The sequence below is a fragment of the Ictidomys tridecemlineatus genome, chromosome 11, assembly GCF_052094955.1.
Source record: "Ictidomys tridecemlineatus isolate mIctTri1 chromosome 11, mIctTri1.hap1, whole genome shotgun sequence".
In the NCBI taxonomy this organism is placed as follows: domain Eukaryota; kingdom Metazoa; phylum Chordata; class Mammalia; order Rodentia; family Sciuridae; genus Ictidomys; species Ictidomys tridecemlineatus.
Genome location: NC_135487.1, coordinates 1,464,476 through 1,491,462, shown reverse-complemented (window position 1 = coordinate 1,491,462; position 26,987 = coordinate 1,464,476). Strand labels below are relative to the sequence as shown.

At 54.0% G+C, this 26,987-nt stretch overlaps 2 protein-coding genes across 5 annotated transcripts; one reads left to right on the top strand and one right to left on the bottom strand.

The window, feature by feature from the left end:
- The first annotated feature begins 817 nt into the window (after positions 1-817).
- Tprg1l (tumor protein p63 regulated 1 like) lies at positions 818-8,734 on the top strand. Of its 2 annotated transcripts, none has more exons than XM_078025069.1 (5): positions 818-1,105; positions 1,404-1,495; positions 1,629-1,805; positions 3,237-3,327; positions 4,665-8,734. In XM_078025069.1, the coding sequence occupies exons 1-5, from the start codon at positions 908-910 to the stop codon at positions 4,857-4,859; spliced, it is 753 nt and encodes a 250-aa protein (XP_077881195.1). In that variant the 5' UTR covers positions 818-907; the 3' UTR covers positions 4,860-8,734. The 2 variants fall into 2 exon arrangements, with proteins under 2 accessions (XP_077881195.1, XP_005339276.1); XM_005339219.4 differs by having other exon boundaries at positions 819-1,105; positions 3,174-3,327.
- Positions 6,342-21,130, bottom strand: Wrap73 (WD repeat containing, antisense to TP73). Of its 3 annotated transcripts, none has more exons than XM_078025067.1 (12): positions 20,969-21,130; positions 17,719-17,871; positions 16,900-17,016; positions 12,856-12,928; positions 11,340-11,443; positions 10,897-10,983; positions 10,501-10,635; positions 10,343-10,438; positions 8,826-8,931; positions 7,893-8,018; positions 6,976-7,167; positions 6,342-6,678 (listed from the first exon to the last, which is right to left on the bottom strand). In XM_078025067.1, the coding sequence occupies exons 1-12, from the start codon at positions 21,035-21,037 to the stop codon at positions 6,536-6,538; spliced, it is 1,401 nt and encodes a 466-aa protein (XP_077881193.1). In that variant the 5' UTR covers positions 21,038-21,130; the 3' UTR covers positions 6,342-6,535. The 3 variants fall into 3 exon arrangements, with proteins under 3 accessions (XP_077881193.1, XP_005339278.1, XP_077881194.1); XM_005339221.5 differs by having other exon boundaries at positions 10,343-10,420; XM_078025068.1 differs by lacking the exon at positions 10,897-10,983.
- Positions 21,131-26,987: the final 5,857 nt, after the last annotated feature.

The following is a 26,987-nucleotide window of genomic DNA, read 5'->3' as shown; positions in this document are numbered from 1 at the left end:
GGGCAGTGTGCAGCTCCTGTGCATATCGCTGGGCTGGGGGCGGACAGACAACCGTATAGTGACCCTAGGGACAAGAGCAGGTCAAAAGAATGCCCATCCTGACCCTTGGTGGTGTGACACTGGCAGGTGGCTGATCCTGTGCCTCAAGTATCCTCTTCTGCCTGCTTCCTAAGGTCCCTATGAGGACGCGAAGGATGCCTGAATTCAGCACCGCGCTGGGCCCCCCTGTTCCTGGGGAGCTCCAGTTTCTGGCCCAGGCAGAGCTCTGCAGGGGATCTGCGGTCCCGCCCCGAGGACCGCTGGATCCAGGCAGACCCTTCACCACCGCGCAGCCTTCCGCCAGGTGCGGACTCCTGACGTGCACACACCTAACGTTCACAGGCCCCTGGCTACGCACACGCCCGACGTACTCACACCGCCGAAGCGCACAGGCGCGTACGTACAGCAGCCACTCCCGCGCAGGAGGAAGGGGCGTTACTCAAATGGGCGAGTGCGCACACCCCGCTCGTGGAGCACCAGCACTGGGAGGTCCGGTTCCGAGAGTTCCTGGCTCCTCCTTCCTGCGGCCCTCCCCTTCCTCCTCCCCCGACGCCCGCGTCTCCCTGGCAACACTCTTGGTGTGGTCCGTTTTCAGTTCCGTAAACAGGAAGTGGGTCTGCAAGCCACAGCTGCTTCCGGTGCAGCCAGGGGTGGGAGGGAATATGAACAGCGGAGGGCCGGAGCCAATCGCGGAGGACGGCTGGGAAAGAGCCAATCCCGAGGGGGAGGCGGGCGCTTTAGGGGCGGAGACTGGGGCGGGTCCGGCGGCTCTCAGCCAATCGCGACTAAAGGGCGGGGCAGCGCTGACGGCTGCGGGCGGTGGCCCTAAGGCGGCGGCTTCGGGGTAGGGTCCCGGCCCGGAGTGGCGATGCTGCAGCTGCGGGACTCGGTGGACTCCGCGGGCACGAGCCCCACGGCCCTGCTGGCGGCCGGCGAGGACGTGGGGCCGGGCAGCGCGGGCGGGGCCCGGGCAGGGGTGGGCACGCCACTGCGCCAGACGCTGTGGCCGCTCAGCGTCCACGACCCCACGCGCCGCGCCCGCGTCAAGGAGTACTTCGTGTTCCGGGTGAGGGCCTGGCCGGGCCCGGCCGCGGGAGGGCAGGGGAGGATGGTTGGGCACGGGGAGGGCAGTGGGAGGACAGGGGAGGAGGGTCGGGCACGGGGAGGGCAGCGGGAGGGCTGGGGAGGAGGGTCGGGCACGGACGGGGAGGGCAAGGGAGGAACCTGGGACCGCGGGAGGGTCTGGAAGGCTGGGGAGGAGGACCAGGCCCTGGGAAGCAGGGGAGACCTGGCAGGACGGAGCAGAGGGACAGGAGGAGAGGAGAGCGCCCGCCCAGATTGACCTCTGCCCCGGCCGCGTCCAGCCCGGCACCATCGAGCAGGCCGTGGAAGAGATCCGCGCCGTTGTCCGGCCCGTGGAGGACGGCGAGATCCAGGGGGTGTGGCTGCTGACCGAGTAAGCGAGCCTCCGGTGTTGGGGGGGAGCTTCCCGTGACCAGGCCCTGCGAACCACTGGAACACACCCCTGAGAAGACCAGGGCTGTGTTTGCTCAAGAGGGTGGGAACAGGTGACTTGTCTTCGCCTCTAGGGTGGACCACTGGAACAACGAAAAAGAGCGTCTGGTGTTGGTCACTGACCAGTCGTTGCTCATCTGTAAGTACGACTTCATCAGCCTTCAGTGCCAGCAGGTGGTCAGGGTGGCACTCAGTGCAGTGGACACCATCTCCCACGGAGAGTTCCAGTTTCCCCCCAAATCTCTCAACAAGTGAGTGCATTCAAAGAAGCCCTTATCTTGCTGTTGGGACCATTGTGACCTTAGAACTCAGCTCTTTTAAACCCCTAGGTGGTAGTCCTGTGTCTGCTGTTCTGTGTAAGCTAATGATCTCAGCCTGGAGGATGGATAGAAAGATCCTTAAAATAGAAGCAAGTGACTTTCTGGGAGTCCAGTGCTTTCGAGAGGGATTTTGGCATGAAAGACAGCTTTTAGGCTTGCAGTGGAAGTGGTTTAACTGGGTTTCAGATACATCCCAGCAGAGCCACTGTCAAAAGAGAACTGGATGTTCCTCAGGGCATTTTATCTCCATCCAAGGAAAGATTACATGTTCAAGCCCAGTGATTTTGTTGGTTGATTTTTTTAAGAGTGCCAATTTAATTTATAGATATTACTAAGGGTGGATATATTTGCAAATACCTGGGGGTAGCCAAGCACAGAGGCCCACACCTATTATCCCAGCCACTTTGGAGGCTGAGACAGGAGGATTGTGAGTTTGAGGACAGCTTAGGCAACTTAGTGAGACCCTATCTCAAAGTAAAAAGTTAAAAACAAAAAAGGGGCCAGGGATGTAGGTCAGTGGTAGACCACCCCTGGGTTTAGTCCCCAATACCACCAAAAAAGAAAAAGAAGAGAGGAAAAAAAATACCTATTGCTCAACTTTCAAGAACTGATCATCTTGGGGCAGGGGTGCTGGCTCAGCGGTAGAGCACTCGCCTAGCATGTGTGAGACCCTGAGTTCAATCCTCAGCACCACATAAAAATAAATAAATAAAATAAAGATATTGTGTCAACTACAACTAAAAAATATTTTTTAAAAAGAATTGATCATCTTTAATAGGAAAAAAACCTAAACTGTAAAATTCAGAGGTTTTATTTTGTACCCAGCTACAATTTAGAGTTTGATGTAGAGATTTGAATGGAGAATTCAGTGAGCCAACATGATTAAAAATTTTAACCAGCATTTAATGATACAGTAAAGAAACAGCAAAGTTATGAACACATTAATCACGGGCTAGGCTATCTATGATGTATTTCTATTAATTTTTAATGCATAAGTAAAGATAAAGTTTAGATAAATAAGACAATATATTTAACTTGTCATATTTAAAAGTCCTTAAGCCAAACAGCTGGGCATGGTGGTGTACATCTATATCCCCAGCGACTTGGGAGTCTGAGGAGGGAGGATCATGAGGTCAAGGCCAGCCCGGGTAACAGTGATACCCAAAGCCACTCTGGGTTGGGAAGTGTCTCGGGTCTTCCTGGGATACAGAGCTACTTAACTGCTGCTTTTCGTCTCTGCCGGGTGTGAGAGCCTCCTGTCTGTGGTGTTGAAGATGGCTGTTTGTTCTCATGTGTCAGGCGAGAAGGCTTTGGGATTCGCATCCAATGGGACAAGCAGAGTCGTCCTTCTTTCATAAACAGATGGAACCCCTGGTCCACAAACGTGCCCTATGCCACTTTCATAGAGCACCCAATGGCTGGTGTGGATGAAAAGACGGCTTCTCTGTGCCAGGTGAGCAGGTGGTCAGCAGCCACTGCAGCTGCACATCCAGCAGTGGTGAGAGGTCTGTGTCACCCAGTCTTGTGGCCACATGCAGGGATGAGAGCTTGAAGAATGACTGCTGACCATGAGGAAATGAACTTGTAGCTTTTAAAATTTTTGGTTAGGGCTGGGGCTGGGGCTCAGCAGTGGAGCGCTCACCTAGCACGTGTGCGGCCCTGGGTTCGATCCACATAAAAAATAAATAAATAAAGGTATTGTGTCCAACTGCAACTAAAAAAAATATTTTAAAAATTTTATTCTGGTTAAACTATGCACTTTGGTGCCCACTTGTAATCTTAGTGCTTCTGGAAGCTGAGGCAGGAAGATTGCAAGTTTAATGCCAGCCTGGGCTACTTAGTAGGACTCTGTCTCAAAACAAAACGAAAAGGCCCAAGAATGGAGCTCAGTGGCAGAACACCCTGGGTTCCTTTCCCATTACTGGGGAAAAAATTATTTCATTTGTGTGTGAGGAGCCCGTATAACTGCTGGTCTGTAACATGGCCTCTTGCTGCTGCTGATTCTCTTGGAGAATAGCCTAGCACACGGTAGGGAGTAGCAGCTGACCCGCCATGTTGAAGACACTTAGTCTGGGTGCTCCCTGGGCCTCAGGCCAGGTTTGGAGCAGAGATGGGTTTGGGTGCCTTGCACCTGGGAGCCTGCCTAGGATGAAGTAGGCCTCTGTGGCAAAACACTTGCCACCCTCCAAGTCCTGTCGGGAGGAAAGGCTGATGTCTAAACCAACGAGCACAATGGCAGGTGTCATGCCAATCAGAGAGCCACGCTGAAGGCAGTGGAGGGACTCCCAAGAAGTGGCCGAGAGGTGTCTTGTCAAGTGAGGGCCCTGAGGGGCTCAACAAAGAAAAAGGCACACACCGCAGAGTCACGTTGTGCCACAGCAGCCTGCTCACACAGCAGTGGTGGGCACTGGGGCAGACAGCTGCAAACATGGAATCACTGCCCGCGGGCCAGGACGCGGTGCCGGGCAGCAGTACCCAGGACTGGCTCACGTGCCTGTTTTTCTCTGATCAGCATTTGGAGGGTGCTTCTCCCTATACGAGTGTGCTGTGACGCAGTGTGCCACGCCGGCCACGCCGGCACCCGAGTGACCTGCGTACCGGTTGTATAAGTACTGTGATATTCTCAAAATGGAATCACTTAAAGACGTTTTTAGAACATCTCATTGCCATTAAGTGACACGTGCCTGTGTGTGTGTGTTTTGAGAGAGTTAAATGTCTCCAAATGCAAATTTTTCCATTTAACAGATTACTCTTTTGTTGCTTGAAGCTCCTTGTTTTTTCTCTTTAAAGTTGGAAAGCTTCAAGGCTCTGTTAATCCAAGCTGTCAAAAAAGCCCAAAAAGAAAGTCCTCTGCCAGGACAAGCGAATGGTGTGCTGGTCTTGGAGCGGCCCCTGCTCATCGAGACCTACGTGGGATTGATGTCCTTCATCAACAACGAGGCCAAACTGGGTTATTCCATGACCAGAGGCAAGATTGGCTTCTAGACAGCTCAGCGTGGAGCCATCCCCCAAGGAAAGCCTTGTTGAGGGGAACTCGGGAATGCGGGAGACCTCAAGCCAGCCCGCTGCTACTGGAGGGAGGACCGGGGTGGCCACCTTTGGGGATCTGATGTTATTAGCATGGTCCAGTGAATTCCTTAGTGAGCTACAGAGAGGGGCAGAGACGTAGCTGACCCCGTGCTGCTGCCGTTCGTGTCCCCTCAAGTGACCATTAGCTTCTTGTGGTTTCCTGCCCAGCCCCTGCAGCATGCTTCGAGTCTGTGGGCGCATCTGCGCGCCTCGCTGTGTAGACCTCAGTATGGGGAGGAGCCTGGCATCTCCAGTGCCTGCACTTGCACATGTGTTTACACTCATGTCAAATTTTGTATTTTTGAAATTTTATCCATTTTTTTAAGCAAAATACAAAGCAGCCTACAGACTGGTCACAGCAGTCTGTGCCTTGTCAGAGCCTAGCGGACAGTTGTTTTTTGTAAATATGGTTGACCTACAGTTGTATGTTTTCTAAAATTAATCCAAGTTGTTAATACTTTTTCCCCAGGCCCAAAAAAGTTTACAGAGAATCACTTAACACAATTTGTTGAGGAATTGCACATAATTTTGACAACTATAGGTTTCCTAAGCTTTTGTTATTTTGTTCATGTTTAAAAGGGAAATAGGTAGTTTGAACTTTAAAGGATGCACTTTAAAGCAAGGACGTGTTAGATCCCCAGAGACGCGCTGCCACCCTGCTCCTGCAGCCCGTAGGTTCCAGGTGCCATCAGACTCCCAGCCCACGCCTAGTGGGGCTGCAGCACTCGCGACTTGAGCGCTGGCTCCTCAGTCTCCTCCTCCTCACTTACAGCTCTGTCATGGCTTTACGCTTGCTGGCACGGATGCGACCGGGACACGTGGCCTGTCCAGTGGAAGGCTGTCTCAAAGCACCCAGGTCTTCAGCCTGCTCTTGCAGTCTTGTAGTAAAGATGTTTAGAACCAAATGGATGTTGCTGTTTTTTGAGGTTATTGTCATTAAAATTAGTGCCGAGGCTGCTGTGGGTCCCACAGGAAAGAGCAGCTCCCCAGTGAGTGAGTCTCAAGCCTCAGTTTTGAAGGTCTGTCTGCAGGCTCTGCAGGAGCAGGAGCAGGAGCAGGATCCTGCCTGGCACGTCCTCCATGAAGAGACACAGTGCGGGCAGCCTCTCAGCGCCCCTGGTGCTCCAGCCGCTACCTCCCAGCTATCATCCCCTTGAGAGGACCCAGGAGAGCCCTGCCCTCAGGTGCTTGTCCCCTCACTCCAGAGTACACCCTACCACAGAGGGCAGGCACACCATGCCCTCCTGAAACCACCAGCGACTGAAAAGAACCCAGAGCAGCCATGGCAGTGGGGTGGGCTCTGCGGCACAGCGTCCTTCACGTCCTGAGATTGACTAGCAACTCGGCCTAACCTGGAAAACCTGCCGTGATGGCACTTCAAGGAAATAAGCATCAATGTTTTATAAATTAGCAAATATTTATTTTAAATAATGAAAATTACAGCTTTATACCACACATATTTACAAAACCCCCTTGCTACAGAAAATCAGAGTCAAGTCACTGCCAGCACATCACAGCCGGAGAGCTCCCAGGGGAACCTCTTCCTTCCCAGATCAGGGACATGGAGTCCCTGCTGAGGGTTCCACCAGGTCCTACGCATGGCTGTCCCGTTGTTCCAAAGCTGTGTGGACCCCCTCTTCAGTGTCCAGGAAACAGAGACAGAAGTGATCCTTACTGAGGAGGGCCAAGGAGTCCCCACTTGAATGCCAGCACAGAGAAAGCACCGGAAAGTCACCTAGAGACAGAAAAGGGTAGCCAAAGGATTAGAGCAGAGAGATGAGGATCCCCGAGGAAGGCAGCCTGTGCCCCACGGGCAAACAGAAGGGACCTGGGTGACCCAGATGGGTGAAGCCAGGTAGAGCTCAAAGCCACCATCCACCCGATGAAGCTTAGGGTGGTGGGTCCCGTCAGGTGCGCACACTGGGCCCAGGCCTTGAAGTTTCCTGAAAGACGTGGAAGAGCTGCCCCGCGCAGCAGAGGGCCTGGCAGCTGCCCCAGAGGCTGCAGCTCCACGCCCACCAGATGCACTCACCCTCCCCAGGCACCTGCACCGACATGCAGCCTGCCGGGGACCACAGGTAGACCTTGCTGCCTCCTGTGCAGATGGCCAGCCGAGGCTGCTGTGGGTCCCACAGGAAAGAGCGCACGGGGGCCAGCTGCTCCAGCACCACGAAGAGCCTGAGCTTCTGGATGTCCCAGACCCAAACGGTGTTGGGGACATTGTCTGGGAAGGAAGAAATGACAGGACATCTTGTCATCCGTGTTCTGCTGACCCTAGGTAGCCTGGCCCCTCTGCAAGCAAGCCCTGGAGAGGTCAGTGTTCCTGAGCCTGCTTCAGAGGACCAGGGTTCCAGAGCAAAGACCATCCACCAATGTTCTTCTTTGGCTTTGTTGTAAGAGCTGCCATCATTAATTAAAAAAAAAAAAGAAGAAGAAGAACCAGGCCTACAGGGCAGACAGCCTGCCCTATGCCCTATTCTTTCTTTTTGTTTTTTGGGGGGATGGGATACCAGGGATTGAACTTGGGGGCACTCGACCACTGAGTCACATCCCGAGACAGGGTCTCACTAAGTTGCTTAGCACCTCGCCGTTGCTGGCACTGAACTCATCTCCTCCTGTCTCAGCCTCCCCAGCGATTGCTGAGGCTGGCTTTGAACTCAATCCTGTTTCGGCCTTGCCAGCTGCTGGGATTAAGGCGCGTGCCACTGCGCCTGGCTCCTGTTCTTTCTTAAGGAGGAATGAGTGTGCAGAGGCCAAGGTACTGCTGCTGACTCCCTGGCCTGCTGCCTCCGCAAAGAAGAGCTGGACTCCCGAGGGGCCTCTGCAGCAGGACACTGCATCTCGCCAGGCAATCAGAGCCCACGCACGGCCCCTCACTTGCTTTTTCTTTCCCATTATTTCTACCCCTGGAGCGTGGGGCACAGCAGATAGACACCAGCGCATACTGACCATTCCTTGTGGCCAGGAAGTAGCTGTCAGCACTGAAAGCCAGCATCCCCACGCCCATCCTAGGGTTCGCTCTGTCGGTGGCCGGCTTCAGGGTCTGCAGGGAAACTGGCACAGAGGCGATCTCATCTGGAACGTCACAAGGGAGAGATGCTGAGCTCGCCTGAGTCGGCTACAGCACAGAGGCCTGGGGAACTCCCCCAGGGACAGTAGCACCACTGCCTGCCAGGCCTGGATGTCCCAGACCCATACAGTGTTGGGGACATTGTCTGGTAAAGAAGAAATGACAGGGCATCATGTCATCCGGCTTGTTCCAGATCTACCCAGCCTCGCTGCCCTCATTGCTCTCACACCTCAGCAGTTGTTTTCCCACCCGGTCAGCGGTCAGTGTCCTGGTTCAGTCAAGCTCAACCTCACTGTTTCTGTGGCTTTCAGATGCAGAGAGCTTTATAAAACCAGCAGCAGGAGGCTGCAGGACAAGTGGCGGTGAGCTGCTTCTTGGGGCCAGGCTGTCCTCCTACCCTCCACACCTGCAAAGGGCCAGGTGCTATCCCCACATGTCCCTAAGGTCCATGTGTCCTCTGGAGCACAGGCTCCTTGCCCCCAGTGCATGGCCAGGACCAGCACGGCCGAGGGGTCACCACACCCTGCTGTGTCCAGCTAGTCCCGCTCACTGCACCCCTGCAGGCTCTCTGATCCCCCTGGGGCACCTCACTCTTGATGTCAAGTCCTGCCCTCAGTGAGCCACCTGTCAATCTAGACTCCAGCACTTACTCCATCGCTGGCTGGAGGCAGCACAAGAAGGGAAATGGACTTTTAAAAAAATAAAGAGCACCTGAAATGTATTTGGACAAAAAGGAATCTTTTTCATTTTAAAAGAAAAACAAAAACAAGCAGAGTGTCCCATGCAGAGGACAGCAGCCCTCTGCTACTTACATTTGCTCTCCGAGGCCGAGAGGGGGGCCGCCAGTGGTAGGGGTGGCGGGAAGGACAGGCGGCCTAGCCCCAGCGGTGGGCCCTTCTCCACTTCCTTATACACAACCTGAAAGACAACCCGGCCACCAGGTAGGAGGGACAGGGCTGAGACCCGGGAGCTGCTATGGGGATGCCCGAGGGTGCTGGGCAAGCAGCTGTGGCGTAACGGTGCCACCTGTGGAGGGGAGGCTCCCCAGGGCCACCTGAGCCTGCTGGCAAGTGCCCCTTGAGAAGCGAGGAGCCAGTGTGCAGCTGTGTTCAGACAGCACCCGGTCACTCCTGCAGCCAACCGTGCAGGAGTGAGCGGGGCATCCACTTCCCTGGTGACGGCCAAGGAGAGTGGGCACCACCAGATGCCAGCAAGCAGCATGCGGAGGAACCTCCCCGAGGAGGAGGTGTGGCAGGCTTGGGCCTACAGTCTGGATCTTAAAGTCCCCCAAAGGCCCATTTGCTGATGGTCCCCAGCCTGTGGCCACAAGGGGAGGTCGCACCTAGGGGAGGAAGTTAGGTCACTGGGGGCGTGGCCTAAAGGGGACCTGGGACCCAGGCCTTCCCCTCTTGCTCTGCTTCTTGGCCACCACAAGGTAAGCAGCTCTGCTTTGCCTCGCCATAGGCTCAAAGCAAGAGGGCTAGGTGACATGGACCGAACCCTGAGGCCGTGACTTCCCACCTGCAAGCTATTTCTGCAGGCATTCTGTCACAGCAGGGAGAGCTGACCAACACTCGGGGGCCCTGGTGCAGGGTTCACCTGGCTTAGTTTTAAGGCATACATGTGAGAGGCCCTAGAGAGATGCAGCGGCCACGGGACATCTTTGGGCTCTTATGGTCAGCCTTCCCTCCCAGAGCCTCCCTCACCGCTCCCTCCAAGAGGCACCTTGGCCTGAGATCGCCCATTCCTGGCACCTGCAGCTCCTCTCTGCGCCTCCTCCCAGTACTCACCTTGATGTCACCTCCAGGAAGGTCCCTGGCTGGCTGGCCTGGCCCTGTGCCTGCCTGCTACGCCACTCGTATTCTCCTCCTCAGGGCCAGTGCAGCCCTACCAGGGAGGCCAGCATTTTTATCTCATCTTCTACCATCACCCACACAGACCAGAGGCCAGAAGGCAGTGGACACTTGCTGCTGCTGCTGCACAAATGGACACCAAAAGTCCTCTCCATCAGAGGACTTTGTGCTTCCTGCTCCCTGGGCCTGGAAGGTGACCTCCTCAGGCCCTGTGGAGGTGCCCAGCTCTCCCAGCCCACTATGCAGGGGCAGGGGCAGACTCAGGTCCTCTTGGAAAGAGGCCTGAAGTGCAAGTGCAGTGGCTGGAAGAGCCTGTGGGCAGCAGAGCTCGAAATCTAAGCCTGCACTGACAGAACCAGCAGAGCACAGAAAGATGCAGGTGTGGGGACAATAACATCAGCAGGGTCAGAATGCAATTGCGGCTCCTCCCTCTCCCCAAACACTGCTCAGACCCCCAGCTCAGGACCCGGACTTACTATCTTGGGGTTGTTGATGGCTGCAGGATGCCCGAACTCAGTGATCATTTTCCAAGTCACATGATTAAGGAGGCGCACCTGGAGAAAGAAGCACAGCTGAGGTGAGCCGTGGGGCTAAGCAGGGCTGCTCACTGGGTTCCCACCCCACCTGTCCCCACCTTTCCGTCGTAGCTCCCCACTGCCAGGAACTGACTGCTGGGGCTCCAAGCCACCGACTTGATGCCCAGGGACCACTCGTAGGCACAGTAGGCGGACAGCAGGCGGCCATCCAGGGAGTATAGCAGGATCTTATACTGCAGAGGAGACATGCAGGCGTCACTTTCCCAGAAACACAGCAGTGGCGCTGCAGACTCCTGCAGCCCATGGGGAGCAGCACAGGAGAAGTGTCCTCCACCCGCCTGTGAAGTGGGATTACACTCCAAGTGGCACAGGGAAAGGGGAGACTGTGGCATACACCTGACGACAGTCAACTGCAACGAGGCCAAGCCCACTGTCTCACTGTCTGCACAGAGCACCGGGTGAGGAGCAGGACTGTCACTGGGCACACTCCGTACCTCCAAGCAGGTATCCCACACTGCCAGCACACAACCGTTCGGGGCCCACTCGATCCCTGCCAGGTCCTGGGTGTCTGTATCAAAATGCTTCCAAGGGGGAGAGGAAAACATGAAAATCTGCCAATCTTTTCCTAAATAAGTGTTTCTTTTATTCATGTATTTTCTTCAGATGGGAGCCCCATCATGTTGCCCAGGCAGGTCTCGAATGGCTAAGCAAATGCAGAGCTCCTAAGTGAGGCAGCGCATGCTTCCGGCCAGCTGCCTTCTCTGTACACTTACTGTTTTTAACACTCATGCATTTAATTTTCTTACACACAAATGAAGGAAAATATCTACATTCTGTCCCTGTGGTTAAAATCCCTCCACACAGCGCAAGTGCCAGCAGCAGTGCTGGGGGGCCCACTCCGGGCGCCTTGCTCCCCCAGGGTGAGGAAGCGCCGTACCCTCAGGAGCTGCCAGTCGCTGCACACGAAGATGCTCACGTAGTCCTTGCAGTCCCGCCTCTCTGCCAGGGCCATGTAGCGGCCATCCCTGGTGAAAGTGACCCCTGCCAGGAAGGGGAGAGCACCCAATTAGGAAGCAGCCAAGCAAGAGAAAGGACAGCAGTGGTTTCCCATGGAGGACGACAAAGCAAGCGGAGGGCAAAGGGGGTGCCCACCAGCGAGAGCACCACGGGCAGAACTCCGGCCCGAGAGCTGCTGGGCGGCCCACAGAAGCCCAGGCTCCTCTTCAGCGGGTCAAGGGTCAGTTCTTAGTACATTTCTTTTTTTTACTTTTGAACTTCATAGTTTAGAAGAAGTAAATTTAACATGACTACTTAGAGGGCTGGGGATGTGGCTCAAGCCGTAGCGCGCTCGCCTGGCATGCGTGCGGCCCGGGTTCGATCCTCAGCACCACATACAGACAAAGATGTTGTGTCCGCCGAAAACTAAAATATAAATATTAAAATTCTCTCTCTCTCTCTCTTTAAAAAAAAAAAAAGATGACTACTTAGAAAAAAACTTTGGTTGAAAATGTAAAATTGTATTTTCCAGTTCTATATCGCCTCACAAAACCCAGGCCAAGTTTTCAGGCTTTGTGAATAAAAAGGTCACCTTCAGGGCCAGGGCTGGGCTGAGTGGTGGAGTGCTTGCCTGGCATGTGTGAGGCTCTGGGCTCCACCCTTAGCTCCACGTAAATATAAATAAAATAGAGGCATTTTGTCCATCTACAATTAAAAAATTAAAAAAAGAGAAAAAGAAAAGAAACCACCTCCAATAATTTATGACTTCCACTCGGGCAGTGCACACCTCCTCAGCAGAGCTGCTAACATTCAAACTCTACACATCAAAAATAATCACACAATTGCACTTTCATGCCAACGCAATTCCCAGATTGCTGATAGGATGGCAACCGAAAAACAGTAACACCATCAAACCGTCCAGTCGGGTAACACTACTTCCCTCTGTCTCGACAGATGCAGCAGTCACTAGTCCTGCCCAGCATGCTAGGTGTCTGCCCCAGCAGTCCACCTCCTCCCGGAGGCCTTAATGGGGAGAGGGTCACCATGCCTTAGCCTGCCCCTGGGTGTGACCAGCTCAGAAAAGTCCCCAGAAGAGCCAATGACTCGACATTCATGTGGATGCTGAGCCGTGTCCTTGCTGGGCACCAGCTGGAGGGTCTGACCACCCGCTCTCTGGAAGGCCAGGGTCTCCTGTGAACTCCACTTTTAACTGAAGTCTGCCTGGCTTCCTCTTGTCACCCAAATGGTGGCGAAAGGGCCTTGTCTTTTATAGAGAAAGATGGGAACATGCCTGAGAGACACTTCAATTATACAAGGGCTGAGTGGGGACAGGAAGAGGGTCCACTAGGAGCTGGTGTGCTGCTGAGTTTCTAAGTTGGAAATATTCCATGGAAGAAAGTCCCCAAATCCCCAAACAGATGCAAAGAAGTAAGTTGGAGCGGCTGTGGCAGACTCACCCTGCTGACAGGCTTTGGGATACTTGATGTAAGACACGGACTTTGTACACAGGGACCAGACAGTTATCCGCAGCTATCGGGGAAATGGGAGAGAGAAAGGAATTGGCACGTACTTAGCATCTTCAGAAAGACTGTCCCGAATCATAAACCAGATCACCAGTCCCAGGAAAAGATTTACTGACACAAGGCTACTGATCCTTCCAGGGACTCTTCTCTACAACTGTGTCCAAATGCAAAGTTTACTGTCCTCCTACTAATGTTCTTAGAATTGTGTTCTGGAATGATATTGTCTGAGTGAGCCAAGTCAAGTGGGTGTGTTTCTAAACGCTAGGTCTCCTGGCTTGCATATTACGACAGGCACAGAAATGTCTGGATGGAGAAAAGTCTTGACCCAGAAGAGCCTCTTTCAGCCTCTAGAGCTCTGTGTGGACTCAGGTGGTTCTGGCTAAGTCCCCGGGACAGCTGCAGCCTATTGGGGGGTTACCAAGAGGAGGATGTTAAATGCCGCGCCTTCTGCAGAAGAGCACTGGGGCCACCACTGTCACTGCTCCCCACCTCTCCTCTCCCTCCCCTGGCAGCTGGGAGGCCACTGCTGTCGCTGCTCTCCACCTCTCCTCTCCCCTGACGTGGTAGCTGGGAGGTGACCACTGTTGCTGTTTCCACCACTCCCTCCCTCCCCTGGAGGTGACCAGGCTGGTACAAAAGGCCAAGAGAAGACAAGGTCCCAACAAGTGACTGAGGACACCTGCACCAAGGGGAACATCCCTGGATGGGAACCGACCTTCTGGGATGTAACATCAAATTCCACATGTGTGCCGGCCACACCTGATTACATGCTGACCCTCTATACCCCACCCCTGTGAGCAGACAAGAAGAACTTGTTTCTGTAAAGGTTCTCCACGCCCTTCCCGCTGGGCAGCTCGACAGGCCACTGATCCTCAGGTCCCATAGCTGCTCTGCTGCATAAGGAGGGACATCGCAGCATGAAGTGCAGCAAGTGCTGGGCACAAGGAGCCGGGTGGCACTCCACAGCCCTCCTAGGAAGGATGTGGTCCCAAGGGCACTCAGTCGGGTAAGTGCCACTTGAGGATGCAGTGTGCCCTTTTCTGTGCCAGCGCGACTCCAGAAAATGCTGCCTGCTTTCAGTTCTTCAGCTTAAAAACTCAACTAACTTGATTTCTCCACATCATCCCTCCTAAAAAATAAGAAAACCAGACCGAGGCCGCTGTGTCTGGGAGCCCACGGGCACGTGGACGCCTGCACACCATGTGGAGGGGTGACAGCAGGCACTGCCCTCTTGTGAACTTGAGCACTGAGGACAGGGCTCGTCCTCCAGAGCCTCTGCCACGCTGAGGCCTGGGGAGGGTGGTGTGGAGTAGCGCAGGAGTCCCATGAGGAGACCAGGGAACCGTCTTCACCAGAGGCAGACTGCCCAGTGGCAGGCCAGGTGCCGCAGGCCCGGAGCGCAGGAGTGGAGACCACTCCACAGAGCAGGCTGGACAACTCAACGAGAAACTTCTACACCCGGGAGCACAGGGAGGTGTCAGAGACAGCATCTGCCGCCTGCACCTTACAGAGGCCCCAGCAGGAAACGCACTTAGCCTGGCTTCTGCCTTCACCCCACCAGGAACAAAGAAGTTTAGAAACCTCCAGGAGGAGGGCTGGGGATATAGCTTAGCAGCACTCACGAGGCCCTGGGTTCTATCCCCAGTAAACACACACACCCACACACACACACCCACACACACAAAATCCAGTAAGAAAAAAAGTTAGGGGGCCAGGCACAGTGGTGCTGGCCTGTAACCCTGGCAACTTGGAAGGCTGAAGCTCAAGGATCATAGTTCAAGGCCAGCCTCAGCAACTTAGAAAGACTGTTTCAAAATAAAAAGTGTTTGGGATGTGGCTCAGGGGTAGAGAGCCACCGGGTTCCTCAAAAAAGAAAAGGAAAGAATACACCTCTGTCAACTCCACCCGCTCCACTGTCAGCTGAAGAAGCCTGCTGGCCCTGGGCACAGGCCTCTCTACGGCCACTTCCATCAGAAGACGGCCCACAATGGCACAGGGGCCATGCAGAAGAGTTCAGAAGCACTCAGCAGCAGGAGGGTGGCCACAGGACACCATGACGGGACAGCATGGTGCAAGGGGGAGCCAGAGCTCTGGGCAGCAGGCAGCTCCAGCAGGCAAAGCCGCAGATACGGAGGCTGCAGGTGACAGGCAGGACAGGGACAGCGATGAGGGGCCCCATACTATGGTGCCGAAGTCCTCAGCCCTGCTCACCCAGGACTACCTGCAAAACAACCTCCAAACTGCAAGCATCAAGTGGGTGGGTTTCACTGCCTGGGAAATACGTTGTCTTCTCACAGGGCCTCGCTCCTGCTAGGCAAGGCTCTGCAGCTTACTCACACCTCTAGCCCTCGTTTTTCTCCTAGTCCACTACAGGCTACTTACTACATCCACACTAACATGTAAGGGCACGAGGGGCTGGGAGCGGGGCTCAGAGGGCTGGGAGGGGGGCTCACATGGCCTGGCACATATGAGGCCGTGTGTTCCATCCCCAGCACAATAAATATAAAAGTAAATAAATACATAATGTGAGACCTCAACCAGTTAACAGCGGGACACAGGCACTTAAGTGGACCAACAATGGAAGAGACTGAAAATCAGAAATGATTCTGAGGGCATAAAGGAATTCAGTACTCAGACCAGGGTGAAGATGGATGAAGTAATTATTTAGAATAAATAACTCAGGGAAGAGATAACAATGGGTCCATACCTCATACCACACACAGCTATACACTCTACTTGTCTAAATTAACGTGTGTAAAACAAGATACGAAAGCACTCGACCTCACCCATAATTAAGGACATGAAATTAAACCAGAGTGAAGGCCAGCACAGTTCCACTGGATCGCAAAGCTCCGTCCGGAGAGATGAACACATCGGTGCTGACCAGGCAGGACCCTCCCACGGTTTCTGGATATGTTACAGGGGGTATGAACCACAGCATGACAGCCCTGTGCCTCTGACAACCCAAAATGCCCAGAAACAGAATGGCTAATAGACTGTGGCATGGTTTTTCTTACAAAGAATGAACGAACCAGCTACACCTGTCTGCGTGGGTGAATCTAAAAACAGCGCTGGGCGATCTGTGAAGCAAGCACAGGGACATTTAAATGAGCTGTAGCCACTGCAAACCAAACATCTGTGCAACATATATGATGCCCCCCAGAAGAGCAAGGAAATGAATAATGCCAAGTGCCAGCTGAGGAGTGGCCTGGAGAGGAGAGCAGGACTCCAGGGCTTGACAGCAATCTGCTGCCCTCTGCAGCCTGCGGAACCACACAGCCTTCTTACTGACACGCAGGAGGCAGAGCCCCCTCTCACCCTTGGCAACACCCTCCCACAGGGTTGTGCATCTGGAAGGGTCCAGTGGCACAGGTCTGAGAGTGTTCCATCCTCCCTGTCAACTAGACTGAGGCACAGGTGACCACAGGGTCAATTCCTGGCCAGGGACATCTGCTTCCCTGTGTTGTTCTTCACTGTGGCAATGGAAGTCTGCTTGAGTATCGGGGTCAATTTTAGTACTGTCCAGGGTGCCCGGTGCCATGAGGTTCCTGGTGTTCCTCCACCCCTCATCTTGACATTTACTCTAATGTCACCTACAAAGTGGCCACAACCTTGGTCTTAGGTTGAACAGTGTCATCCAAATGCACTCTAGGCAATTAACTGATTCTGTATAAATTATGTTTCAGAATTAATATATGTGTCATGTGGGATACACAATAAAGTCATTTCTTTAAGGTTTATAACTCTGTAGATGATAACTTTTCCTTTTGAAAATTTTAAGTTAAAAACCTAGTGTCACAAAAAAAGGGGAAAAAAAGTGTTTTCTTCAAAATTGGCCTAAAAGGTTATCCAGTGCTTCTGGGATAGGACTTTTGATAGACATGCTGCTCCAGAGCCCAACAGTGACAGTCCCAGGCCCCTTGGGAGCAGAGTGTGGGCTCCCACTGGCTGACAAGGCTCACAAGGCCTGACACTCACATGGAATTCTGTTGTGTTCAGAATGTGGCGCCCGTCTGGGCTCCAGCACGAGGCCACCAGCCCTGCAGAGCCCTCGTCGATCTTGCAGTGCCACTCTGGCTGCTCCAGAGACCAGACCTGGATTTGCAAAGAGAGAGATGCACCATCAGGAACCAACTGGCACACCCAGCATGCCTTCTCCCAGGGACCGTCCACTGCGCTGGATCAAGATAGGACAGCTCTGGAGTCTGCCCTCAGGAAGCACTGGCGCTAGGCCCATGGCAACATAAGCTCGCTTCTGGGCGATCTTCTCTCGCTATCCTGTAAAACGATGTACCCAGGTTGCCCTCCCAGGCCCTCACTGAGCTGCTGTGGGTATGGGACAAAGCACTGCCTTATCTAGCACTGCCTGAAACACACAGCACCCCAGCATTAGACTGCAGTGGCAAATACCTCCATTTCTGGAATTATATTTGCTTAGAGACCAAGAATATTCTAGGGTTTACTCATTTTTTAAGTATTAAGGGGGCTGGGATTATGGCTCAGCAGTAGAGCGCTCGCCTAGCATGCGCGGGGGCCCTGGGCTCGATCCTCAGCACCACAAAAAAATTAATGAATGGAATAAAGGTATTGTGTCCAATCACAACTAAATAAATAAATAAATAAAATTTGAAAAGCAAAAAATTAAAGTATTAAACTATTAGAGGAACATTATAATTTTAAAAGAAAACTGACTTTGAGCTGCACTGCCACTGTTTTCCAAACTGGAAGACATAACACTGGTGACACGACACTCCCAGGGAGGTTTCCTAACTCTGACCCCAACACGAGAACACACACCTGCACAAGCCCCCGTCTGTACATGGCACAGAGGATGAAGAGGGAGTCTGCAGACCACTCTATGTGCTGGATCTGGTCCAGGCAGGTGTACAGCTGACGGATCTGCAAGGTGCTCACGTCCCGGACGACTAACCGGTACTGGACACAGGAGGCCTAAAAGACATAAGTGAGCAAGCACTGGACTCTTCTGCTCTACAGGAGGGGCATGGGGCATCGGCGTGGCCCTGCGATCAGCGCCATCGCCTTCCCCTGCCTCATGAGCTTTACGTTACACAGCTTCATGTCTACACAGCTTTGCTACACAGCCTCATGCCTACACGGCTTCATGCCGCACAGCAATCACAGAGCTCATTCCCAAAACAAGAGGAGGTAATAAAGAGACTGAATATACAAAGTAGGTTTTATTTTATTTTATTTTTTTAATATTTATTTTTTAGTTATGGTTGGACACAATATCTTTATTTTATTTATTTATCTTTATGTGGTGCTGAGGATTGAACCCAGGGCCTCACATGTGCTAGACGAGTGCTCTACCACTGAGCCACAATACCAGCCCACAAAGGTTTTAAATTGTTAGGCTCCACTATGACTTTATCACTAGATGCTACATATGTCAAATTACCACTGCACCTGATAAATCTGCAATTAAAATAAATTTAAAGAAATAAACTATGCTCTAGTATAGAGCTGGAACTCAATGGTAGAGAGCCCCTGATTCTATTACTGAAAAAAGAAGGAGGAGAAGGTAGTCATCAGAATCTGGGGAGCACTGTAATTAAAAAAAAAAAAAAAGAAATAAACTATGCTCTAGTACAAAGTGTGAGCCTATTAAGACTCTACTTAAAGCACTTCTACTCCTTTCTGAAGTTAATACTAAAAACTAAGCCCAAGTGGGACAGAATACTGGGAAAAGCTCTTCTGTGACTTAATAACCAGAGTCTTTCCCACTGTCACTTCTAGACAGTTTCCTCAAATTTATAAAGAGTTAAAACCCCAGGGCTCAGGGCTGTTGGTGAGAAGCAGCAAAACCCTTTAAATGGCACCACTAGCCAACCCAGAACAAACCAAAAGTGAACACATGTGACTTGTTCCTGTCACTGAACATCAAAAAGTCTGTTTTAAATGTATTTTCTTAAATGTTTCTTAAATATTTCTTCATGTCCATATTTATGCAAATAATTTCTAAGTAACCACCTGCTGACTATACATTATATTATAGACTAAAAATCAAGACTGGATTTTTAAATGTTAATTGCTTCATTTCTGTACTCATCGAGGTCAAACTAGACATTAGCTTTATTAACTTCCACAAGGAAAGCCTCATTGGTGGGGAAAAAAAGAAAAAGGGAAGGTGGTGACTGCAGACTTGAAGAGCCAGCATCACAGAACTTATTTTCTCACACTGTAGCTTCCACAGCTCTGATTAGTTACAATGAATTCCTTAAGAAATGGAGACTTTGGCACTCACAAGCACCATCTGATATCTATAGCATGATACTAAAACTGGGCTTTCAAGAACAGGATTCCAGTAACAAATTATTACCAAGTGTTCCACAATATTCTGATGAGGGCACACAAACCAAAAAGCAAATATAATCATTCTCCTTATAAATCAATGAAACTTTCATAAATGGATTTAAAAAAAAACAAAAAACACCTAATTTGTGGAGGGGGCACTTTGAAAAACATACCAAGGTTTCTGGATGCCACTTTAAGCTAATGAAATTTTGTACTTTGTAGCTGAATACTATTTTATGTGATTTAGAATAATACCTCCATAAAGAAAGTAAACATGCATTTTGGCAGTTATATTCTCAAAGGTCCAGACAAAGACAACAGAAATGTTAATAAAGATGCAAGATAACAGGAATGTTAACAAAGGTGCAAGCTGAAAAAGAATCAGAAAACATCAGTTGGTTAATACAGGACAGTGAACAAAAAAATGAAGCACACTTTCTTTAAGGCCTGATGTTTTTTCTTTAATCGTTTCCCAATATCAATTATTCTCCCCACTTCTTAGGATATACACTGGTCATATTGCTTTATTTCAAAATTCGAAGTTGTAGCTCTGCAATTTAAGCATTGTCACTCATGTAATGAGCTGTTCAAGTCTAGCCTTGAAGACATTACTTGAATGTGGTGAGGACAGGGAGGAGAGTTGACAACAAAGTAGCCATATTATTTACCAGTTAACAGGCAACTTTTGTGACAAAGTAACAATCAGCTAACATCTTCTGGGCTCTCAAGTGAGTGAAAGAGACACAGATTTATCCCTAATCTGCCTTTGACAGCCAAAAACAGCTATATGGAGTCACCTGCCCAGATCCCTTTCTAGTCTGGAGAACCAGCCCAGGACCCCTTCTGCCTGGAGTTGCACACCTGCACACCGAGCTGCAGCCCGGTGTTCAGCACACCTGCTCAGCGCCGCCCCCCCCCGCCCCCCGCCGCCTGGAACTGCACATTTGCCCAGGTTCACCTCCAGACTGAAGCACTTGCCCAGATGGCCCTTCTGCCCAGGGCTGCGCACCGTCATGAACCCCTCGCGCACCGGCTCAGGACCCTTTCTGCCTGGGACTGTGCACCGTCGAGTACCCCTCCTATGCGAAGCACCTGCCCAGGTCTCCCTCTTGACAGGGGCTGCGTGCCTGTGCAGGACCCCTCCCGACCGGGGCTGTGCACCTGCCCAGGACCCCTCCTATCTGGAGCACCTGCCCAGGTCTCCCTCCCGCCCCGGGCTGCGCACCTGCCCAGGTCTCCCTCCCGCCCCGGGCTGTGCACCTGCCCAGGTCTCCCTCCCGCCCGGGGCTGCGGGCCTGTGCAGGACCCCTCCTATCTGGAGCACCTGCCCAGGTCTCCTTCCCGCCCCGGGCTGCGCACCTGCCCAGGGGTCCCTCCCGCCCCGGGCTGTGCACCTGCCCAGGTCTCCCTCCCGCCCGGGGCTGTGCACCTGCCCAGGATCCCTCCTATCTGGAGCACCTGCCCAGGTCTCCCTCCCGCCCGGGGCTGTGCACCTGCCCAGGACCCCTCCTATCTGGAGCACCTGCCCAGGTCTCCCTCCCGCCCCGGGCTGTGCACCTGCCCAGGGGTCCCTCCCGCCCGGGGCTGCGCGCCTGTGCAGGACCCCTCCGATCCGGGGCACCCACCCCGGAGCTCCTGCCTGATCCCGCCCCGCTCAGCCCGCGGTGCCGGAGTCCAGAACCGCGTCCGCCCGGGCTCCCGCCGCGGGCGCAGGCCGCGCGCCGCCGCTCACCAGGTACTTGCCGTCCGGGGAGAACCTGCAGAGCAGGCTGGAGAGCTTGAACGCCTCGGAGAAGTTCATGGCCGCCGTCCGCCGCGGGCCCGACCCGCGCCCGACAGCCCGCGGGGAGCCCGCCGCCCGCAACCGCCCGGCCGCGGCCGGAAGTAAGGCGGGGAAGGCGGCCGGAAGTGGGGCGGTGGAAGGAGGCTGCAGCCTATCGACGCTGCGGGCTGCCGCGCGGCATTGTGGGGCCGGGAGTCCGCGCCCCGCCCGGCGCTTAAAGGCGCCGCCCGCCGCTCTTCCCTTCGGGGTCCCAGATATCGAAGTCGGGTCTGAGAGACCTCGGATCACAGACAGCTGGGGCGGCAGACAAGATGCAGGACGCACGGCTAAATTCAAATTTCAGATAAACAACGAATCATTTGTAATATAAGCACGTTCCCAAATATCGCGGGACAGATTACTGGCTTATCTAAATTCGAATTTAATTCAATATGTAACTGGGCTATCTCTCTCTCTGTAAACATATATTTATATATTAGTACATATATTCAATATGTAACAGTGTCTGCCACAATTATTTTATTTATAACGTATAAATAAATATCTGTCTTGTTTTCTTTTGCTAAGTCGAGCAACTACCTGCAGCGTGACTTTCTTATGCTCAGGGGCTTTTCAGATCAAGGACAGAACGAATTCGAGGCTTACCCCGCCGAACGAATGTGTGGATCGCGCGCACTTCATTCCAAGCGCACTTGGGCTTAGATGCGCGGGAACTGGGACGCTTCAGGGCCCGCACCCAGAGTCCACAGTCTGTCTTGGCACGGAGATGGCCCTGCGCGGGCACTCGCTTATACCGACGCTCCCTCCGAGTGCCATGTCTCGTCTTCTCGTCCTCTCGCAACCCCAGAGCCTCTTTCCGGGACAAAACCTTTCCAACTCCCTCGCTCACTCAAGTCGTTAGTGGTCCCCGCCAGTCCCAACAGAGGCTGCGCCTCTGCAGCCTTCTGGGTCGCGCAAATCCCGGCATCCTCTGTGTTCTGAGAGAGGAGCCACGGCCTGCGTCCGGCTCGCACCTCTTAGCGCCCCCCCCCCCCGTCTGTGTATCCAACTTCTCCTGAAGGAACGCCTAGGGGTGCCTAAACGCGTCCTGCTCTCGTCCTGACCTTTTCAGTCCCCAGTCAGACCCAACTCCCTGAGTAGAATTGGTTTTTGAATTCCCAAACCAAGCCTTGCAAACAGTGAGCAATAACTATATATGGAAGTCAGCAGGGCCAGGGCAAGTGGGGTCCCCGTGCCGCAGGAGAAACCGGTTTGCATCAGCCCAGCTCACTGGCAATGCTAGGGGCCACACTGCGGGGACCTCCCAAGGGATGGAGGTCACCATAGGAAAGGGGCATCAGTGCAGAGCTAGGTAACGGGTCCCATGAGCATCGGAGGCAGTGCAAGTCAGACTCGCCCTCTGTCAGGACCTGCAGCCTAGTCCCTAAGAAGCCGAATCAGGGCCTTTGAGGCTCTCATTTGCCCAGGAAAAGCCGGCTGCGACCACGGCTAGTGTCTCAGACCAGAGCGGAGTCGCCCACTAACCCAAAGCTGTGTGCGAACCCAGAGCATTTTCAAGCTCATGAGCACCAGCGTTGCCGAGTAAATCCGGTGCCCAGGATCTGGAGGCGGCAACCGTCCAGGGACCAAGCAGGGTGCAGTGGAGTCATTCCTGTGGTCGGTGGGACACAGCTCCCGCTGGGAGAGAATGGTCATATCCAAAGTATCTCTGTGGGATCCTGTTTGCCTGCGGAGTCGAGCCGCAGCCGCTGTGGCTAGGAGACGCGAACCGAGGGGGCCGTCCCCTTCTTCCCCGGGCTGTCCCCAGTCTGCCACAACCAGCGCAGACCGGGGTGAGGCATCCCTACTCAGCGTGGTTCGCTTTTCTCTCCCCTTGGAGACCACGCGCACGGCAGCGGGAGCAGCGTGGGGAGATGGAGTGTCGGGGAGTTGGGGAGAGGAGACCGTCGGAGGTAATCCAGCGCGCAGAAGAGTGGAGTCTGCCCCATGACCAAGTCCCCACCGCGGCTCGCGCGCGCCCTGGCTGACGCTCTCAGACCTGCCGAAGTTCGCAGTCCAGTCTCCTTAGCCCTAGGGCCCCCGGCGCCGACCTGTGTGCAGCCCTGCTCCAGCGACCCCGCGGGGCTCAGCAGGGGCCACGCGCGCCAAACAGCGGCGGGAAAGAGGCGGGGCGGAGTGCGCTCCGGGACCCCGACTCGGACCCGGCCAGCTGGGGAGGCGGAGCACGGGTAGAAGATCAAGGCCCCAGCCGGGCCCCGCCGCCCGGCCCTCCTCGCGCCAGGGCTGAGTGCCCGCGCTGCCTTCCCGCCGCCGGGCTGCGAAAGGCGCTAAGGCTGGCGGCCGCCCCCCTCCCCGCGGCGCCTCCCCTCCCCGCGCCCATATAACTCGCCTCCGGGCCGGCCGCCCGCCCTGCCTCCTGGCCCGCGGCCGCCGGTCCGCACCCGCCTAGAGGCCCGCGATCGGCTCGCGCCCGCCCTGCGCCAACCAAGGGTGCACGGCGAAGCCCAGGCCAGCTCCAGGCCCGCTCGGACGCGGATGTCTCGGGCTCCTGCCGCACCAGGTAGGCAGCGCTGGAACCCGCTCCAGGGGTCCGCCGTGCGGTTCCGCCCAGCTCCGCTTTCTAGGAGGGATCGCTGGGCGGCAGGCGCCCGGGCTCGCGTCTCTGAAGCTAGAAATCAGGGATGAGAGGGAGCCTGGGCAGGAGCTGGAACTGTGACACGAGGTCCCTCGGAGTTCTTTCGGCCTGGGACTCGGCTTGAGGGGCGGGAGGCAGCGGGAGTCAGTCTTCAAGGAGATGCGGGGTTTTGCCAGCTGCGCCGGCAGACTTGGGCGCCGAGGGCTGGCCCGCGGGTTTGGGGAGGGCCTTGCTGTTCTTGCCCCTCTCCGGCACACCCAGCTGGCGAGGTGCGGCTCGGAAGGCGATCCCGGGAAGACGCTAAGTCTCGGGTCGGTTGCGGGTGGAAACAGGAGACACCGGGAGCCGACAAGCTCCTCCCCGCCGGCGCCCACTCCCTGGGCACCCGCGAAGTGCGTACCAATCCAGAGGCGCTAGCGCCCCCGACTCCCCGCAAGGCCGAGGACGACCCAGGTCCTTCACTGGACCTGGGGGATCCACGCTCGAGCCTGGACCGCTCGGCTGGCCCAATGGAATGGGTGGCTAGATGGGTTGGCGTTTCTGAGTTTGGGAAGAGGGGTCCTGACCTTTCTTCTGAGTCTGTTCCAGGTAGAGAACCCAGGCAGGGAAACAAGGCCCCGGGCTGACTTCCTGGCCTCTTCCAGCAGCCACGGTCCTTCTGGGCAGGGGCAGCTATTATTACCTCCTGCTCAGCTGGCGTTTTCCTCCTGCCCTTCAGGAGTGAGCACACACGTATGCACAAGTCGTCGTAAATAGAGGGGTGACAGGTAGACGTCTTCAACCGGCCAGGGCCAGGGAGGCAGTGCTGGGGACTTTGAGGGGTTCACCTTTCTCCCTGCTGGTGCTGTTTCTTTACCAAGTGAATGCCTTGGACCTGGGTCTCATTAACACAGTATTTGGGTTTTGTTGTTTGTTACCATCATCGCTGTTTATTTGTTTTGTCTTGATAGTTAGCTTTGGGGTGGGGGCAAGTAAGGAGAAACAAAATGAATGATCCCTTTCTGCACTGAGATCTGAGCACCTCCATCCTTTGATCTATTCAATAAAAGTGGGTGGGGGAGCACTGGAGAACAAAAGAGAAGTGTTTGAAAGTATACAGTGTGCCAATTTATGAATTATATATATGATTTTAAAATAAGGTAAAAAGTCAGGCACCAAAAGCTGCCAAAGCGCTGTTCCAGCTAGTCTGGCTGCCTGAGCTGCACTCCAGGGGGCCTGGGCAGGTCTGGCCCATCAGTGCAGGCACTTGTGGAATGGGCATGTGGTGCCGAGCCTGTGGAGGGGGTCATCTGTGAAGGCTATGGGGGGACAGGTAGCTGTCTCCTAATTCTGATGAGCAGCCCTGTTCAAAAGTCTGTCTGGAGTAGAAGTCAGAACAGAACGTGGGGTTCACATCCTCTTCTTGCCCTTGGGCCTCAGACAAGTGACTTAACTTCTTGAAGGCTCAATTTACCCCTTTGCAAAGTAAGGTCATAACAGTCTCTGCCTTAGTGGATTGGGAGAACTGAACTAGATGCCACACCAGAAATGCTTGGAAGTGGCCTCAGCTGTGACGTTTCTTGGTCCAAGGTGCTGCTTCAGGACTGGGAGGGCCAGGAACCTTAAAGGAAGAGCCAGTTCACTGGGAGGGAGCCCAGGCCTTTCCCCAGGGGGTGGCAGGGAGGCTGGAATCTGCCTGGGCCTGAGCGGAGGCTGGTGGCATCTGTCAGGGGTATGTCCTATGGCAGGGGTGCCTCAGTCTGGTGTTTATTTATAGAGCACGCCCCACCCAGGCCCAGGAATGGATCTCTAAGGTTGAGCACATGGAAATGAGCACAGCGAAAATAGAGACGCACAGGGGAGACCCGGGACCAAGAGAGAGACAAAGGTTCCAGAACCAGAAGGAGGCCCTGTGGGCTCCCAGGGACCCACAAACCGGGAGACTCTGAGTGTCCCAAAGTGAAGTCACTTCTGTGGGTGCATGAAGAGCTTCCTGTGCATCTCGGTGGGTGGCTGCTTTCCACCGCCAAGTTCAAGGGTGACTTATCATCTGCAAAGTCACAGGAAGGATGCTGTGTACCTGGGCTGGGGTTTGCAAACAATCAGAAAACCCCTTATAAACAAGCACCATCCAGGGGGCTGTGATTGTGGCTCAGTAGTCGGGTGCTTGCCTCGAATGTGTGAGTCACTGAATCACTCAGCACCGCATATAAATAAATTAATAAAAGTCCATCAACAACTAAAAAAAATCAAAACAAAACCAAAGCACCTCCACCTGTGGGCTGCACCTTGCCAGTCACTGTTCCCAGTCGGAGCTTCATTTTCCAATTTGATGAGAGCTAAGTCAGTGTTCTAAAATATCTGACTTTCTCATGATTCTGCTTCAATAGCAAAAAAGGAAAGAGAGCCCGAAGACCCCAAGGTGAGCGACTGGGCACTGTCTGCACCTGATCTGCCCAAGCAGTAGAACTGACTGATTACCCAAGTCACCTAGACCAGTGTTCACAGCTCTCCCACCAGGGCCTTCACAGAAGTGCCTGCTCTTCAAAAGTGCCCCCCGCCCCCAGTAGGCTGCCCCAAATCTAAAGCCCAAAGGAGAAAAAAAAAAGTGCAGTCAAAGTATTATTTATGAAGCACGTGTAACAACTAGTGACTCGTGTCTGGCTGTGGCTGGGAGCTGGGACTTGGCTAAATAATTAACTCCCCTCGCCCCAATCCTCAAAACAGCTGGTTGAGCCCATTGACAGATGAGGAAACTGAGGCTTCAGTGGGTTATTCCACTGGCCCAAGCCACAGGGCTGCCAAGTGCACCAGCGGTGACAACCAAGCCAGATGGGAGCTGTGCGAATGGTCCTCTCCCCTGGGCCTGGCACTCTCTAGGACCTGGGTGGACACAAGACGGGGTCCCCAGAGCATACTGTGGGGGAACATTCACACCGGAAGGCCCTTTGAAGCCATCTATACTAGGAGTGAGAAATTCCAGGCAACTGAGGGGGAAGGGCCACCTGACTCACCTGGACGCTGGAGCAACTGCAGGTCTCCAGCGAAGAATGCAGCAGCAAGCCACAGGCTGCAGCAGTGCCCACAACCTGGTCCCAGCTGCAGCGCCGGCATTTTGGTTGTGCCTGACAGTTGCTGCAGAAAGCTCAGAATCTCATTTGTACTTGTTGGCCAAGTTTAAATTATGAATCATTACTCCTGCTGCCGAGCCTTATCACTGAACATGGCGATAAGCAAGAGCATCCCAGATAAGACCACAACATGGCTCTTTGCATATTGTGACCTGGTTAGTTTTCTTAGGCTGCTGTACCAAGTAACCACAAACTGGGTGGCTTCAAACAGCAGAGAGTCTGA